General features: G+C 39.0%; 2 protein-coding genes across 6 annotated transcripts in view; both read left to right on the top strand.

Moving 5' to 3' along the window:
- The window catches only part of si:ch211-214j8.12 (uncharacterized protein LOC100000539 homolog), a 12,878-nt gene extending 12,490 nt beyond the window's left edge, over positions 1 to 388 (top strand). For both annotated transcript variants that reach the window (XM_062025434.1, XM_062025435.1), the window contains exon 5: positions 1 to 388. This exon is cut by the window's left edge and continues 360 nt beyond it. In XM_062025434.1, the coding sequence (XP_061881418.1) occupies position 1 (1 nt within the window). In that variant the 3' untranslated portion in view covers positions 2 to 388.
- A 6,860-nt stretch (positions 389 to 7,248) lies between these two features.
- The window catches only part of entpd4 (ectonucleoside triphosphate diphosphohydrolase 4), a 30,722-nt gene continuing 19,546 nt past the window's right edge, over positions 7,249 to 18,424 (top strand). For all 4 annotated transcript variants that reach the window (XR_009821703.1, XR_009821702.1, XM_062025428.1 and 1 more), the window contains exons 1-5: positions 7,249 to 7,370; positions 8,539 to 8,696; positions 8,768 to 8,965; positions 13,819 to 14,024; positions 17,392 to 17,542. Coding sequence is in view for 2 of the 4 variants with exons in the window: in XM_062025428.1 (XP_061881412.1) it covers positions 8,689 to 8,696; positions 8,768 to 8,965; positions 13,819 to 14,024; positions 17,392 to 17,542 (563 nt within the window). In the remaining 2 variants the exon portion in view is untranslated. The remainder of the gene's footprint in view (positions 7,371 to 8,538; positions 8,697 to 8,767; positions 8,966 to 13,818; positions 14,025 to 17,391; positions 17,543 to 18,424) is intronic.

Here is an 18,424-nt window from a genome sequence, read left to right as displayed (position 1 = left end):
GTGAGGACTGGGGATGCCCTAATCTGATGTCAGTGCAATAGCTGCAATTTTTTTTTTTTTTTTACAAAAGGTAAACATGCTAGGCGCTAGCAGCTAAGCACACAATAGCACACAAGCTAGGCATATGTACTGTAACAAGTGTCCTTAATTGAGCAACATTGCAGTCTAAAACAGCACAATAGCCAATATAAACAAGTATCAAATAATTATAGTTAGATATTTCTTAAACATACAAAGCCTCCAAGGTAGAAGCGTATGAGAAAGTATCCAGTAACAAACGTGTCCGCACAATTCAACTTACTGCGTCATGAGCTTCATTTAGTACAAAACCAGTGAAGTTGGCACGTTGTGTAACTCGTAAATAAAATAGAATACAATGATTTGCAAATCCTTTTCAACTTATATTCAATTGAATAGACTGCAAAGACAAGATATTTAATGTTCCAACTGAGAAACTTGTTTTTTTTTTGCAAATAATCATTAACTTAGAATTTAATGGCAGCAACACATTGCAAAAAAGTTGGCACAGGGGCATTTTTACCATTGTGTTACATGGCCTTTCCTTTTAACAACACTCAGTAAACGTTTGGGAACTGAGGAGACCAATTTTTGAAGCTTTTCAGGTGGAATTCTTTCTCATTCTTGCTTGATTCTTAAGTTGTTCAACAGTCCGGGGGTCTCCGTTGTGGTATTTTACGCTTCATAATGCACCACACATTTTCAATGGGAGACAGGTCTGGACTACAGGCAGGCCAGTCTAGTACCCGCACTCTTTTACTATGAAGCCACGGTGTTGTAACACATGGCTTGGCATTGTCTTGCTGAAATAAGCAGGGGCGTCCATGATAGCGTTGCTTGGATGGCAACATATGTTGCTCCAAAGCCTGTGTGTACCTTTCAGCATTAATGGCGCCTTCACAGATGTCACTAATACACCCCCATACCATCACAGATGCTGACTTTTCAACTTTGCGCCTATAACAGTCCGGATGGTTCTTTTCCTCTTTGGTCCGGAGGACACGACGTCCACAGTTTCCAAAAAACTATTTGAAATGTGCACTCGTCAGATCACAGAACACTTTTCCACTTTGCATCAGTCCATCTTAGATGAGCTCAGGCCCAGCGAAGCCGGCGACGTTTCTGGGTGTTGTTGATAAATGGCTTTTGCTTTGCATAGTAAATGATAAATGATAAATGGGTTATACTTGTATAGCGCTTTTCTACCTTTAAGGTACTCAAAGCGCTTTGACAGTATTTCCACATTCACCCATTCACACACACATTCACACACTGATGGCGGGAGCTGCCATGCAAGGCGCTAACCAGCAGCCATCAGGAGCAAGGGTGAAGTGTCTTGACCAAGGACACAATGGACGTGACTAGGATGGTAGAAGGTGGGGATTGAACCCCAGTAACCAGCAACCCTCCGATTGCTGGCACGGCCACTCTACCAACTTCGCCACGCCGCTCCTAGTAGAGTTTTAACTTGCACTTGCAGATGTAGGGACCAACTGTAGTTACTGAGAGTGGTTTTCTGAAGTGTTCCTGAGCCCATGTGGTGATATCCTTTACACACTGATGTCGGGTTTTGATTCAGTGCCGCCTGAGGGATCGATGGTCCGCAATATCATTGCTTACGTGCAGCGATTTCTCCAGATTCTCTGAACCTTTTGATGATATTACGGACCGTAGATGGTGAAATCCCTAAATTCCTTGCAATAGCTGGTTGAAAAAGGTTTTTCTTAAACTGTTCAACAATTTGCTCACGCATTTGTTCACAAAGTGGTGACCCTCGCCCCATCCTTGTTTGTGAATGTTTGCTGCTTTTATACCCAATCTGTTCCCAATTAGCCTGTTCACTTGTGGGATGTTACAAATAAGTGTTTGATGAGCATTCCTAAACTTTCTCAGTCTTTTTTGCCACTTGTGCCAGCTTTTTTGAAACATGTTGCAGGCATCAAATTCCAAATGAGCTAATATTTGCAAAAAACCCCAAAGTTTTTCAGTTCGAACGTTAAGTATTTGTCTTTGCAGTCTATTCAATTTAATATAGGTTGAAAAGGATTAGCAAATCATTGTATTCTGTTTTTATTTACCATTTACACAACGTGCCAACTTCACTGGTTTTGGGTTTTGTAAACTACTATGGCCACGAGGTGTCGCCAAAGAACTACTACGCTCCATTTCAATGTAAGACAGCATAAGTCCACACCAGACGGTTAATAATAAACAGGTTAGTGTTTTTCATAACTACCATTGTTCTCCGTCATGTCATTTCCTTCAAATACTGCTCCAAAATATAGTGAATCGGGATGAAGATGCCAGTAATTTACCATAATTGATTAACGTGGACTTAAACAAGTTCAAAAACGTGTTCGGGTGTTACCATTTATTGGTCAATTGTACGGAATATGTACTGTACTGTGCAATCTACTAATAAAAGTTTCAATCAATTCAGCGGTAGTAAGTGACGTCAGCAGCTAAAAGTGGGCTGAAACTCAAAATGGTTACTTTGTGTATTTTAGGTGGAATTTTACTTGTAGATTTATTTTTAGGTCTAGAACTATGAAATAATGCCAGGGTTTTCAGCTTCAAAGGGGCCCTTTAAGTCCTGATAACTGTCAAATTGAATGTTGAAAATTGTTTTATTTTGACACCGCTGTTCCTCAGACGTAAAATAAATTGCTCATTGTGATGCCCAATCTGTGTTGTCAGTAATATATTTAACTATTGGGTAACACTTTAGTATGGGGGAACATATTCACCATTAATTAGTTTCTTATTAAAGTAACAAAGACTTAAATTACAGTTATTTGGACACTAGGGGAACATATAAGGGTTAGGCTTAGGCTTTGGCTTAGGGTTAGGGTTACGAGTTACGAGTCATACCAAAGACTATAAAAATGGGACCCATTACCTCCCTGCTTGGCACTCAGCATCAAGGGTTGGAATTGGGGGTTAAAGCACCAGAAACGATTCCCGGGCGCAGCCACCGCTTCTGCCCACTGCTCCCCTCACCTCCCAGGGGGTGAACAAGGTGATGGGTCAAATGCAGAGGACAGATTTTACCACACATAGTGTGTGTGTGACAATCATTGGTACTTTAACTTTAACTAATAAGCAATAATTCTGAGGTTATTGAGGGAAGACTCTTAGTTAATGGCTTACTGGCTGTATAATAGAATAAGGCATTAATAAGTACTTAATAATAACTAAGAGACAATATGTTACTAATTTGCATGTTAATAAGCAACTAATTAATGGTGAATATGTGTTCCCCATACTAAAGTGTTACCAACTATTGCACTAAACTATGAAGTAGAGTAAAGGGCCACAAAATACGGGCTTGCAGGTCGCAAATGGGCTGCGAGCCACAAGTTTGAGACCCTGTTTAAGTGAACAAAATCCAACTTTTTCACTACAATTGTTTACAGTAATTTTGCTGTAGTGTTGATTTTGTATCAAGAAGACACTTAAAATGTATATTGTTTGATTATACAATGCACATTATTGACATACTATGAATTAATGTCAATGTTCAAATTAACTTAACCAGAAACTGAATTATTGTGAATGTTTATATATATATACTGTGTAAGTATGTATATATATATATATATATATATATATATATATATATATATATATATATATATATATATATATATATATATATATATATATATATATATATATATATATATATATATATATATATATATTAGTTGGAATAAATGTATATTTTTAAATAAACTACTGTCTGATGTGAATGACAGAAAATGATTGTGGTTGGTGTATGTTTTGGTCGTTGAATTTTATTTTCATAAACGTAAATTGAAAAACAAAAACCGATTGATCAACTTGGATTTTGTTTTATCATACAAAAAGGAAAATGAAAGCTTTATTCTTTTTTGTGTCCAAGAGTGCTAAATACATTTAATAAATGGCTTTATTATCATTTCATATTTCATGTTATAAAAATTAAAATCCCCAGTAAACCGGAAAACAGACCAAAACATGATGACTTTTTATTTGCAGAAACCGGAAGTTTTATTTTCAAAGTAAAAGCGGAGATAATCACTACGATACCCTTGTGCCTGTGACTGTGGCTAAACTATATTTGAAGAACGTCACAGAAATGATTTCAGTGTTTCCCATAAACTGCCAAGATACCTGTGGCGGTGGGGGTGTGGCTATGGGCGTGGTCACCATGACATCATCCAGTAATTTGCATAATTTACTACAATGATATGATTTTCTCTAGAAAGGCTAAAAAAATGTATACTTACTAATTAATAATAACAGTTTTGTTTTAAACGTCCATCCATCCATCCATCCATTTTACAATATAATTACAACACTTTATGTACATATTTATATACAGATTTGAACAATAAGTTATTCACTGAAATATATTTATTAATTGTGGTTCTTAAAAAAATATATCTTATAAAAATATAAAAGCTAAAATGTCTCTTAAAGCTCTGCCCCTTTAATTAGTGCATACTAAATAATTTAACTTTAGCCTACTACTACAACCATATTATTTACCAGCAACATAAAGTGAAACAGAGGCAGAAGTGTCCTGCCACAGTCAGTAACAAATAAACAGAAAACAGTAGTGGTGGTAGATAGACACAGAGCTTCATCAAACATCTGATCCACTGAACAAAGAGCTCCAAAAATCTTGATCCTACACTTCTCTTTTGTAAAATAAATCTGAACAGCCGATATGGGCATCTACATCAACTATATGATTTGCCTGAGAAGCTGGACAGGACAAAAATAAAAAAATACAAAACATTTTTTTGTGGCGGCCTTAATTATTTCGTGGCGGGCCGCCACAAATAAATGAATGTGTGGGAAACACTGGATTTTTAGATATGGCACAACGAGGACCGACTTCTACAGAAAAATCTACACAACACAAACGGAAAAACAGACCATAACGATGTTTTTATATACCCAAACCGGAGTTAGTGACTTAAAGTGAGCCCGTGGTCTGGCCTGTCAGAAAAACACTGTATGTATTGTAATGTATGGTACGTGATCAAATTGTTAAAGCTAAAGTTAAAGTACCAATGATTGTCACACACTAGGTACTATTGTACGGAATATGTACTGTACTGTGCAATCTACTAATAAAAGCTTCAATCAATCAATCAATCAATAAAAGGTGTGGCAAAATTATTCTCTGCATTTGACCCATCACCCTTGATCACCCCCTGGGAGGTGAGGGGAGCAGTGAGCAGCAGCGTTGGCCGCGCCCGGGAATCCTTTTTGGTGATTTAACCCCGAATTCCAACCCTTGATGCTGAGTGCCAAGCAGGGAGGTAATGGGTCCCATTTTTATAGTCTTTGGTATGACTCGGCCGGGGTTTGAACTCACGACCTACCGATCTCAGGACGGTTTTGCCTGTACTTTCGTAGAGATTTCTGTATACGTCAGTCCTTGTTATGCCACGTCTTAAATCATTTAGTGCTCTAAACCAGTGTTTTACAAACTGTTTTGAGGCAAGGCACATATTTTGCGTTGAAAAAATCCGGAGGCACACCACCAGCAGAAATCGTTAAAAAACGACTCAGTTGACAGTAAAAAGTCGTTGTCGCAATTGTTGGATATGACTTTAAACCATGACCAAGAATGCATCAATAAAGCTCTTGTCTCAAAGTAGGTGTACTGATCACCACCTGTCACACCACCCCCTGACTTATTTGGAGTTTTTTGCTGTTTTCCTGTGTGTAGTGTTTTAGTTCTTGTCTTGCGCTCCTATTTTGGTGGCTTTTTCTCTTTTTTTTGGTATTTTCCTCTCACAGTTTCTTGTCTTCCTTTGAGCGATATTTCCCGCATTTACTTTGTTTTATCAATCAATAATATTTCAGTTGTTTTTATCCTTCTTTGTGGGGACATTGTTGATTGGTATGTCATGTTCGGATGTACTTTGTGGACGCCGTCTCTGCTCTACAGTAAGTCTTTGCTGTCGTCCAGCATTCTGTTTTTGTTTACTTTGTAGCCAGTTCAGTTTTAGTTTGGTTCTGCATAGCCTTCCCTAAGCTTCAATGCCTTTTCTTAGGGACACTCACCTTTTGTTTATTTTTGGTTTACGCATTAGACACCTTTTTACCTGCACGCTGCCTCCGCTGTTTCCCCACATCTACAAAGCAATTAGCTACCTGCTGCCACCTACTGATATCGAAGAGTATTAATTTACACGGTTACTCTGCCGAACTCGAGACAGCACCGACACTCAACAACAACACATAATTTGCAGACTAATTACTGGTTTGCAAAAAATATATAGATATATTTTTTTCATTTTATTTTTATTGACATCCAGCATCAGACATTCCTATCCATTACATCAGATTCACATACATCATATATCTGTTGTCTGCCCTAAATGTCAAAATATTTGTTGTTTATATCCCCGCCCCCCAAAAAAAGAAAGACACAGCAAAAAACAAAACAAAGGAGTATCTACAAATACATCAATTAAATAACAAAAAATATATATATATATGACATTAATAATAATAATAATAATCAGAAATAAAATTTAAAAAAATATAAACCGCAAAAAAATATTTTTAACCCAAATAGATAACATTTGATAATCTCCCACGGCACACCAGACTGTATCTCACGGCACACTAGTGTGCCGCGACACAGTGGTTGAAAAACACTGCAAGGCCATCGCCTGAAACCCGGATGTGCCTCTAGGTCACGTGATTACAACCCACCGATACATTTTCAAAGCTTTTACTTTGAAAGTAAAATATTCCGGTATAAGAATATGAATGAAAACACTCGTTTTGGTTTGTTTTGCCGTTATGTTATGTTCATTAGGAAGTATAAGACAAATCAAACTGTTTTTTTTTTTTTTTTAAATCTCATTATTTCTTTATTTCGTTGACCACTGACCGAAGAAATAATAAAATAACTCTTCGACACCAAAAAAACAAAAACTGCTTTGTTTTTCAACTTTCTTTCTTTTTTAAATGAATTTCAAACACACCGATCGTTGTTGGTTTTCAATTTCCATTACCGCCCGAATGCAGCTGAGATAGGCTCCAGCGACCCGAAAGGGACAAGCGGTAGAAAATGGATGGATGGATGGATAAAGAAAAACTAAATGACCAAAATATACACTGACCCAGTTGTCGTTAGAAAGTGAACAATGGGTGTGTCTACATTCCGGGCAACACGGAATTAAAATCGAACACACCCACTCGTGACGTCACTGACAAGCGACCGGCTACCCCTTGTTGCCACATACTCCCTCCAGCCGGCGCGTATCTGGTATCCTGAAGATGGCAGTTGCTCGAGAAAAGGAATTAATTTGATGTATTTATCCGCACGCATGGCATTTGTAAGTAAATATCGCCACATGTTCCTGACGCGGACGAATGATAGAACGTGTTAAAGGCGTTCGTGTGGTTAACTGTCAACCGTTCAACCGGACGCTAACGCTAACAAACTGACCAGTTTATTTTTAAACTCGTTTTCCTGTTTATTTTTTTTTTAAATTAATTAATTTATTGTTTTGTCCTGTCCAGCTTCTCAGGCAAGTCATATAGTTGATGTAGATGCCCATATCGGCTGTACAAATTTACTTTACAAAAGAGAAGTGTGGGATACTTCTCTTGTTGCCTTATTTGTATTTGACTTTATTAAATGTATTTATATTATCATTTGGTGCAACCGGGCCGGAGCAGGAGGGGATAGAAAGAGGGAAAAAAGGAAGACAGAGGGGAAATTGTGGGGACAAAAGGGGGATAAGACAGAGAGACAAAAACAACAGCAAACAACAATAACAACAATAGAACAACATCAGCAAATAGGATATGTACAAATATAATAGTAAATGTGATAGCAAACAAGCAGTTAGTGAAATAAATAATACAGAAATGACAATGAACATTATTACACTACAAATGCCATCCGTCCATCTTCTTCCGCTTATCCGAGGTCGGGTCGCGGGGGCAGCAGCCTAAGCAGGGAAGACCAGACTTCCCTCTCCCCAGCCACTTCGTCCAGCTCTTCCCGGGGGATCCCGAGGCGTTCCCAGGCCAGCCGGGAGACATAGTCTTCCCAACGTGTCCTGGGTCTTCCCCGTGGCCTCCTACCGGTCGGACGTGCCCTAAACACCTCCCTAGGGAGGCGTTCGGGTGGCATCCTGACCTGATTTCCTGATTTACTTTCAGCTCCTCCCGGATGGCAGAGCTTCTCACCCTATCTCTAAGGGAGAGCCCCGCCATCCGGGGCTACACTACAAATGGAGCAATACAAACACCAATAGAAATGGCACTATTGATAATGAATAATAATAATTACCTCTATTATAAACAATACAATTGTTAAAATGCAACAATAAATATATGTAATGATGACTTGAAATACAAAATAAAGCAGATAAATGGAGGGGAAGAAAGAGAAGCAGACTATATTAACCTTGTAGATTGTTATAGTAAAAAATGTATTAAGCTTACCCATGTGTTACCCAGTTTACCCTAGGTTTTCCTGTTTATTACCCACAGTGAATGTGCTCTACGACAACTATTCCATATTTGCTAATATGAGGAAATGGGTGGGCGTGAGGAAAATGGAGTAGAGCCGTCCAAAAGGCCTATTTTGCTCCCACTAACAGATGGCTTAATGAGACCAAGACTCTGAGGACAATCTGCATCATGGCCAGGTTTGTTTATGTCCTGGTGTGTTAGTATGAGTCAATACTGATTGTCCACCATCTGTTTTATCTGTTGACAGGATCAGCTTGTCGTGCCTTTTCCCAGCTTCCTGGCATTTCAGCCTGTCGTTCCAGATGCTTCCCCGCCTCTTGCTCCCTTCATTCAGGCAGCTGTTCCTCTTCGGCCTGCTCCTCTTCCTACTTGGAACCCTTTACCTGTTTCTTGTCATTGGGAAGTTGCCTACCAGCTGGATCACGAAGGAAAACCACTTCCACAGGTTAACAAACTACCGTATTTTTCCGACCATAGGGCGCACCGGATTAAAAGGCGCACTGCAGGGGTTTTTTTTCATACAAAAGGCGCACCAGATTATAAGGCGCGTTAAACGGGTCATAGTAGGATTTTTTTTCTAAATTTAAAACACTATCTTGTAGTCTACATAACATGTGATGGTGGTTCTTTGGTCAAAATATTGCATAGATAGTCTTTTACAGACCATTTTCAAGTCGCTTTCTGACAGTCTCTTCAGGATGCGCCGTTTTGTGTGCGGTCTTACCTACGTGGCTCACCTTCGACAGTGTCTTCTCCCCGTCATCTTTGTTGCAGCGGTGTGTCGTGCAAGGACGGGAGTGGAAGAAGTGTCAAAAGATGGAGCTAACTGTTTTAATGACATTCAGACTTTACTTCAATCAATAACGGAGCGGCATCTTCTCATCCGTGGCTCAATAATGCAACATCAACATCCCGTGAAAAACTGTCCAACCGGAACCTTCTAATAACTAAAGTTCTGTGGGTGGATTATGTAAACCCACTACAGTTTTTTGCGCTTTGATAGCTAGTCTACTGACAGATATAAGTTAGAACTTTACACTACTTTATATTAGAAATGGCAACAGCGGAAGATGAATGCAACATAACAAGAAGGTAAAGAAAAAGAAGAAGCTTATCGATTACGGTGTTGGCACGGACTACAATGGCGAACTCAAGCAAATTTTCAGTACTTATGCAGATCCCATATACAGATCAGCAGGTACCAGAAGGTAAGAAAAGTTGTTTTTGCATAATATTGCGAAACAAAACGCCAGATAACGTCTGCTAATAGGTGCCATTTTGCGGTTCTTATACACGTACTATAATAATACTCGTATGTTTAATGCGCCGACCATCCATCCATCCATTTTCTACCGCTTATTCCCTTCGGGGTCGCAGGGAGCGCTGGAGCGTATCTCAGCTACAATCAGGCAGAAGGCGGGGTACACCCTGGACAAGTCGCCACCGCATCACAGGGCCAACACAGATAGACAGACAACATTCACACACTAGGGCCAATTTAGTGTTGCCAATCCATCAAGCGGTTAACGTGGACCCTGACTTAAACAAGGTGAAAAACTTATTCGGGTGTTACCATTTAGTGGTCAATTGTACGGAATATGTACTGTACTGTGCAATCTACTAATAAAAGTTTCAATCAATCAATTAATCAATGCTGTTTCATAGCTTACCAATGTCGTACTAAAAACATTTTGACAGATTTTTGAGCGCCGTGGGTCATGTTCTATATTCTCAATGAAACATTTAAAGTTTTGGTGTTGTTGTCGTTGTGGCTTGTACAGCCCTTTGAGACAATTGTGATTTAGGGCTATATAAATAAACATTGATTGATTGATTGATTGATTGTTTACTGGCATATCGCTTATATGTGACTGCCATCTACTGGTCACACTTATCATTACACTATGTACCAAATAAAATAGCTTCGAGGTCGGTATGCACAACCAAAATTATGTCGTACATTAGGCGCACCGTATTATAAGTCGCACTGTCGATTTAAAAATTATTTTTTTTAAGTGCGCCTTATAGTCCGAAAAATACAGTACCTTAAAAGGGACCTCTTAGGCAAAACTAACTTCTTTTTTTTTTACCTATTGGTACTTGTTTTTGTGTATTGGGGATTGGTGTAAGTCCCAAAAATGTGAAATCAAACCACGGAGACATGGCGGAGATATTTACAAAACAATCTTACCTTCCTCCGAACAAGCCGTTTGGAAGTTGCCCGATCTGTGACATTTTTCCTACTGGTGACGTCAGCGGATGATTATCCATATACGGTGGAAATTTACCCAAAGAGCTTTGCAAGAGTTCGCCATTGTGGTGCATAAACTTCTTGTTGTGGGGCAGACTGGCTCGTACGTGCACATGCATCCTCTGTTGTTGCCCTTTCTAGTACAAAGCATAGTTCTAATGTATATTGATTGATTGATTGAAACTTTTATTAGTAGATTGCACAGTTCAGTACATATTCCGTACAATTGACCCACTAAATGGTAACACCCAAATAAGTTTTTCAACTTGTTTAAGTCGGGGTCCACGTAAATCAATTCATGGTATGTTATAGATATATATATGTTAGTAGACTCCATATGGAAGCGCTATAAAAACAACAAAGATGGCGGGGAGAAGACGCAGTCAAAGTGGAGGCACGTAAATAAGACCGCGGCTTTGAAAACGGTCAGTAAAACATCATCTATGAAACATTTTGGCCAAAGTACCACTATTACTTGTTATGTAGACCACAAGTGAGTCTTTTAAATGTAGAAAAAAAATAAGACATCTTTAAATCGGAAACAACTTTTTGGAGAAGAAATATTGCATAAAGCAATACAATATCAAACGATCACAATCTGAATGTATTTAGAATGTACTACTAACAACTGCAATAGTTTTATGAAGTAATGTAATAATAATGCACAGCGTTTGTTTAGCTTGGAGAGTGGACTTCAACAGTGTATCCTTCCAGCTGCTTCTCCATCAAACACACCATCAGCAGCCTCTCGATATTTTCATGGATAAATGTCCGCCGTTTAGACCGTATTTTAACATTCTCAGCTGGCGTCATCAACGCGTTCTGCTTCAGTATGGTGCAGACTAGCAGTGATTTGCTCAAAGGCCTTGCCAAGTCAGCTACACAGTCGGTCATGGTTCTGATGATTTCTGCCTTCAATTAAATGAATATCCTCCACATCGTCCCATGCTCGGAAAACAAAGTTATGTCGATCTCTAGCTATATGCTAATGCTGGTGAGTAAGACCGGATGTTTTGGGCGGTCCACTGTGACTTTCGCCCCACCAACTATTGGCAGAGACGCTTGTAACTCAAGTTTTTGCTTGCAACCTAAAACGTAACAATGAGCCCAGAGACGACTTTTATCTCAAAACACACTTAAGTTGGGGTACCATTGGGTTATGTACACATCTGGAGGACGTGAGCTAACATTACTGTGCCATTTCAGCTGCAACATCATGCTAGCTCGGGGGTCAGCAACCCGCGGCTCTTGAGCCGCGCCCTGGTGGCTCCATGGAGCTTCTCCAAAAATGTATGGAAATAGGAAAAAAAATGGGGTGAAAAATATATTTTTTGTTGTAATATGGTTTCGGCAGAGCGTTCCTAATTGTTAGAAAGCCCACAGTTTAATATTTTTGTGTTTATGCTTCACTGGTGTAGTAGAGTATTTGGCGAGCGCCGTTTTGTCCTACTAATTTCAGCGGCCCTTGATCTCACAGTTGTGTGGACTGTGACGCACAGTTTGTTTACATGTACAACTTTCTCCGACGCTGCCACAAAAATACGTGTTTTATGCCACTCCTTCTTTGTCTCATGTTGTCCACCAAACGTTTTATACTGTGCGTGCATGCACAAAGGTGGGCTTTGTTGATATTATTGACTTGTTATGGAGTGCTAATCAGGCATATTTGGTCACTGCATAACTGCAAGTTAATCGATGTTAACATGCTATTTAGGCTAGCTGTATGTACATATTGCATCATTATGCCTCGTTTGTAGGTATATTGGAGCTCATTTAATTTTCTTTACTTATGTTAATTTATATTTGCATGTCTCATGACACATTATCTGTATATAATATTGACAGCATTTCTGATAGTTGTTAGTGTGCCATGTTGTTCCAGACCACAGCAAACATTAGCCAGCTTGCAAAGATTGTAATAAATCCATTAGAAGAAGACAGCCTGCAGTTTCCTTTAAATTGGACACACACATCTATACCTTTGGCCATTCTAAGACAGTCATTTCCAGGAGTTATCTCACCCACTGAGAAGTTTTACTAATGTTTTCCAATGTTGCAAAAATGTGGAGAATAAATATTACATTTTAACATTTCTGTAAACAAAGATTTGCGTCAGACTACGACACATAGTCATTTTGATAGTAGGCTAACATAGCTAATGTAGACACTTACATCATGTGTTGCCATCATTATAAAACTTATATAAGGCTTTTAATTTTTTGCAGCTCCACACAGATTCCTTTTTTGTATTTTTGGTCCAGTAAGGCTCTGTCAACGTTTTGGGTTGCCGACCCCTGTGCTAGCTGAAGAGAAACAAAATGCTCAAACTTTTAGCTCCCACGTCTCACTGGTAGAGCTCCAGGTGGTATTTGTACATGTGTAGTGAAGCCTGCATTAAAAAAATGGACTGTATCATGTCCCTATTTTTTTTTGTTTAGAAAACTGAGCATTTGTTTTCTATTTGGTGCTCATACACTTGTTAAAGTTAGGAAGCAGGCATGTGATTTTTCCGTCTATATTCGGAAATCCGTCTTTTTTTTAAATCTCTGTAAAAATATTATAAAATATTTTCAGTTTTTCTTTGTTTTTTTTCCGACCTACAATGTGTGTTAAAATCTTGATCCGTATCTTTGCCAAAATGAGTACGTTTTTTTTTTGTTTTTTTTGATAATCAGGTGGTAAAAACTACGGTTTTCCATTAAAAATAATTAACTTAAAAATCGAAGCTACGTAGCGAAGCGACTCCTCGGGCAGGGGACAAAATATTTGGGTAACATCAATGATTGATTGGTTTATGTAAAAGAACATCCATGATTGGTTGGTTGGTTTACTCTGATGAGTCACGATTGATTAAGATTAGGACAAAACATTATGGATAGGCCAATCAGAGGCAAGATAGGGCGGGTCATCAAACCAGGAAGGGAAATCACAACAGACATCCCAAATGACGAGGAGAGAGTCGGAGAAGAGTAGAGGGAATAGTCCAAGACAAAGTAAAGTGATGACACGAATGATTTGTCACCTTAACAAAACTCTGCTGTTTTAAGGCACCTGGCCCGGGTGACCGATGTGGACGCGACAGATACCAGCAACCCCCACCTAAACTACGGGCTGGTTGTGGATTGCGGCAGCAGCGGCTCCCGGGTGTACGTGTACTGCTGGCCCAGGCACAACGGCAATCCCCTCGAACTCCTGGATATTCGGCAAATGAGAGATCAAAACCGGAAGTCCGTGGTGATGAAGATCAAGCCAGGTAAGGAGATCAAGTGCTGCAGTCCTACACCACGTGGGAATCTTTGGGCACCTCACAATTAAGATTCAGGAGCTCCGATTTAATGAAAAATCCATTATTGATACATATTTATTAATTCATGTATATTGATGCAGTTTTACATTTATTTTTGTTTCACTAGACAAGCGTTTGTCACCATAATAGCTGAATAGACAAGCGTTTTGTCAATAACAAATCTCTAACCAACACATTTTACACAGAAAAGAGGCTATTTTCAGGAAGAAGTACGTCATGCCTGCGTACAATATCACAACGTAAGGTTATTGTCTAAAGCTGCAGCTATCGAATATTTTAATAATGGAGTATTCTATCGAGTAATTAAATACATCATATTTTTGCTTAATTAAGGTTTAATTATACATGTTAAGATGTGCCCTCAATTATTGCGTTTGGCCTAATTGTCTTTTATTTCCTAAACGCCTGTTTTCATTATTGAAGGCTGACACGCACAGCTGAAATGCGTCTGTGGTTGATTGTGCTAATAAAAACCGGTGCGCTCAAAGCCCTATGTGCTGTGTGGTGTGACCGCAAAAACGAAGTTCTTGTCTCTCGTGCGTTTTTGATGATTATTATACGGTGCCGTTTAAATGTTGGTTTTTCCACGCAAACCCGCTGAGCTGTTTTCAACCTGCCAACAATACGTAAACAATATAAAAAGACAAACCACTTAATAATGACAACAACAGTTTTTACATTTTAAGAATGCAATACAGTTCATTGCATTCATTGCATGCAAAATAGTAATCAATGTTCATTTTGCCATTATAACATGTTTGAGATGAAAACACATGTATATAAAATTAGTTCAAAATTAATACTCCCTGAGAAAGTTAAAATAAAAATATATTTGTAGTATCAAAAATAAAACAATAGGAACAGTTTTCATTATATCAAACATAAAAAGTGGATTAGGTAGTGCCTTTAATACTGCATTTGAAATGTGCAACATCATATTCAGAACCAATATGGCTGACAGGAACTTTGCACACGAGTGCTACCACTGTGAATAAGGACTTGGAACTCTTGCATTCTACAGAAACTATAGTGGGTGAAAGTGCAAGCTATCCAAGTAGCATGTGGTTACATGACTTGAATAACCTGAATAACTTTGCACGACTACTTTCGCGTGGTTACTAATGAGAGGCTAATTGAACACGACAGCTCGGATAGCGTTGTTAGTTTTCAACGCCTTTTGGCGGCATTTGATGACTTCGCGGTAGTGAAAGAACACATTCTGTTTATCACAATGAATAACATTTATTTTACTAACACAACTTTTGAGTTTACATTTGATAATATATGACTTACCTCCCCTCCGGACGTCCCTCAAATCGGATGCTTTCTCGACTTGTGCTATTGTGGTATGCGAGCTCCACTTTGCAATGTTTGCATACTACTGCGTTTTTCTTCGATTTTAGTGTAAAGTGTTCCCACACTTTAGACATCTTTTGTCGCTTCTTAATTCCCTCGTTTTGCTATGGCTCTTGTCCACTGCTTTCTGCCGCGTCTGCCATTGCGAGTTATATCAGCGAAAAAGTTTTCTAAATTCAAGCGTATTTAAAAGAGCGGTGTTGTGCAGTGCAGGGGGCGTATGATCTGTGACATAAACACGCTGTGCAATACCTAACCATCCATCCATCCATCCATCCCTTTTCTACCGCTTATTCCCTTCGGGGTCCTAAACGAGGCAAAATTCCGTAAAAAAAACTTGACGCCTCGAGGCAGCAAATATTCCTCGAATATATTTTGTAATCGAGTTACTCGAGGAATCATTTCAGCTGTATTATTGTCAGTATGATCAAAAAACCAAGAATAAAACCAACTACAACCAACGCTATCAATGGTTATACTGGTGAAAATAAGTAGAGCATGATTAGTACGCCCAAAACTAAAGCGGAGACATTTTACCAAGGTATGCCTATAGGCTGCTGTTTCAAACGTTTCAGAAAACAATAATAGGATTTCGGGGCTGTAAATCTAATTTTGAAATGAGCATATCCCGGCTGAACTACTGTTATCAGTTATAGAGGTATTTGAAAAGAACATGATTTATTAATGCCTTTTAACATATCAGGGCCATTTAATGATCACTTGACATGCAATTCCTACATATGGCTCCTTTAAATTAATTCTCACATTATTAAATTAATGGAAATGTGTACAAAACTGAAACATAAGCTGGTCGGATCTCTTGGTGACATGTCTCGCTGCGGTCAGTCAAATTTTAGAACTGTCTGCATTATTTTATTTACATGAATAAACCGATTATCGATTATTGACGTTTACTGATCGATTTTATAATCGTCCATGTCCGAATTGCGATGCATCTAAAAATCTGTTATTTTCACCACCTCTAGTAATACAAATGTGACTGATGAGCAGAATTACCATCGATTCTGGACTAGTGGCTGATAGCCGCAGCCACTTAATTTTAGAAGAAATAAATATTTTTCCAAAACTTAGCCGCACCGGACTATAAGCCGCAGATATATACGTTGTGAAATGAGTTGGTTACACAAAAAGATTTTGTAAATTTTTATTTACATACCTTTTAACTGTTTCTAAATGGTGTCTGTAACATGGCAGTAAAACGAATGATCAAACAAAACAGAAGTCATCGTCATGGACCCACTAGCTGCGGAAGCTAGCTCTCCAATCAGCTAAACAGACTCAATAACTCCACGGTGACGTCTTGGTGAATTTACAAAACTGAAAAAATACAAAAAGAATGCTATTTTAAGGTAATAATACTAATACAAACACTCGTAAACGTGTTAGCATATTAGCTCATGCTAACGCCGCTAGCTTCATTACATAACAATAGCACGTATAAATATGCATGAAAACACTCCTTCAGACATCACACATGGGACGCTTTAGTAAGTAAGAATTGTTTTAGTTGTATTGTAAAGCTTACAAAGGTTGCTTGGAGTGAGGAATGACAAATCCATATGAGTAGAATGTTATGGACCATTAGAAGACAGAACGGCACTAGTACTTCCAGATTAAAGCTTTGTAGACATTCACCAAGCAGGACCTGCAGGGAGAGAATTCATCCAAAATATGGCACAACAACACACCATTTTAGTGTCTTTGCATGTTTTAAGAAAACTATTTGCAATGAAGAAAAATCCATTAATTAGCCGCACCGTTTTATAAGCCGCAGGGTTCAAAGCGTAGGAAAAAAGTAGTGGCTTATAGTCAACAATTTAGGCTACATGTTACCGTTGACCTGACATGCAAGTTAGAAGTGAGTTTTGTGTTGTGTGGTGGTTGATGCGTTCAAAAGGTTTGTTGGCTCAGATGTGGCTTGTCTTCCTGCTTTTAGGAATATCTGAGCTGGCTACAACACCAGAGAAGGCCAGCGACTACATCCATCCCCTGCTGAGCTTTGCAGCTGAACATGTTCCCAAAAACAAGCACATAGAAACCCCGCTCTACATTCTATGCACAGCTGGAATGAGAATTCTGCCTGTCAGGTACAGCAACACATGTCTCTCTCCTGCCAAACGTGTTCTATCGCATGCTCAAGTTGATGACAGGAAAAGGCCCTTTTGGGGGAATTGTGCTTATTGTTCACAGTCACTCTGTAAGACAAGAACACTTTTTTATTGCGTTCTAATTTGTAAAATACGACAAGTACGAGGTGGCTAACGATCAAGGTAATGGTAGTCACCTATTACGCCCATAAAGCCCTACATAAAACATCCAAAAACCACCAACAATAGTCTATTTACATCTCCTGACCTGAATATTAACCAAGTATTAGCTATATTGTTATTATAGAGCTAACACAGAGGAACTACTTTCTCAGAGTGCAAACTAGCTTACGCAGCTAATAATGTAGCTGCGTTTCCATTGCAGTTTCCCGCAATATACAAGCGATATTTTAAAAATTTGGACGAAGTACATTTGCGACTTGTTGGTGTTTCCATTAAAAGGTATTTTGCATCATGAGCCGTACTTCTCGCAAAATCCCGTCCCGGGAGAGTACACTTTGAGGAAGATGGACGCCTTGCGATGCCATAGTTTTGGGGCTGCGATTACGATTGCAGCCACTGTGATCGTTAAAAGAAAACATCCTTACACCCCCCTTGACATAGTTTGGGCATGGGGGTCTCTCTGAGCCTGCGGGTTGGCCTCAGTTGCCGGAAAGGCACCTGCGGGGTGCCGATGCATGACAACTAGGGCGGACTCGCCGGTTCGGTGTTGAGGTGCCCTGTAAATACGGAAAAAGTGTTTCCATGATGCGTTTGCGAGACATTTCGATATTAAAAATGTAAAAAAAACACCTCAAAGAGCGCAAAAATGAGTGTTTCCATTGCCAGTTTTTTATTGCGTTTATAGGGGTAATGGAAACA

This window comes from Entelurus aequoreus, linkage group LG17 (genome assembly GCF_033978785.1).
Source record: "Entelurus aequoreus isolate RoL-2023_Sb linkage group LG17, RoL_Eaeq_v1.1, whole genome shotgun sequence".
Classification (NCBI taxonomy): domain Eukaryota; kingdom Metazoa; phylum Chordata; class Actinopteri; order Syngnathiformes; family Syngnathidae; genus Entelurus; species Entelurus aequoreus.
The sequence above is the reverse complement of the archived record's forward strand: the minus strand, read 5'-3'. Positions and strand labels throughout refer to the sequence as shown.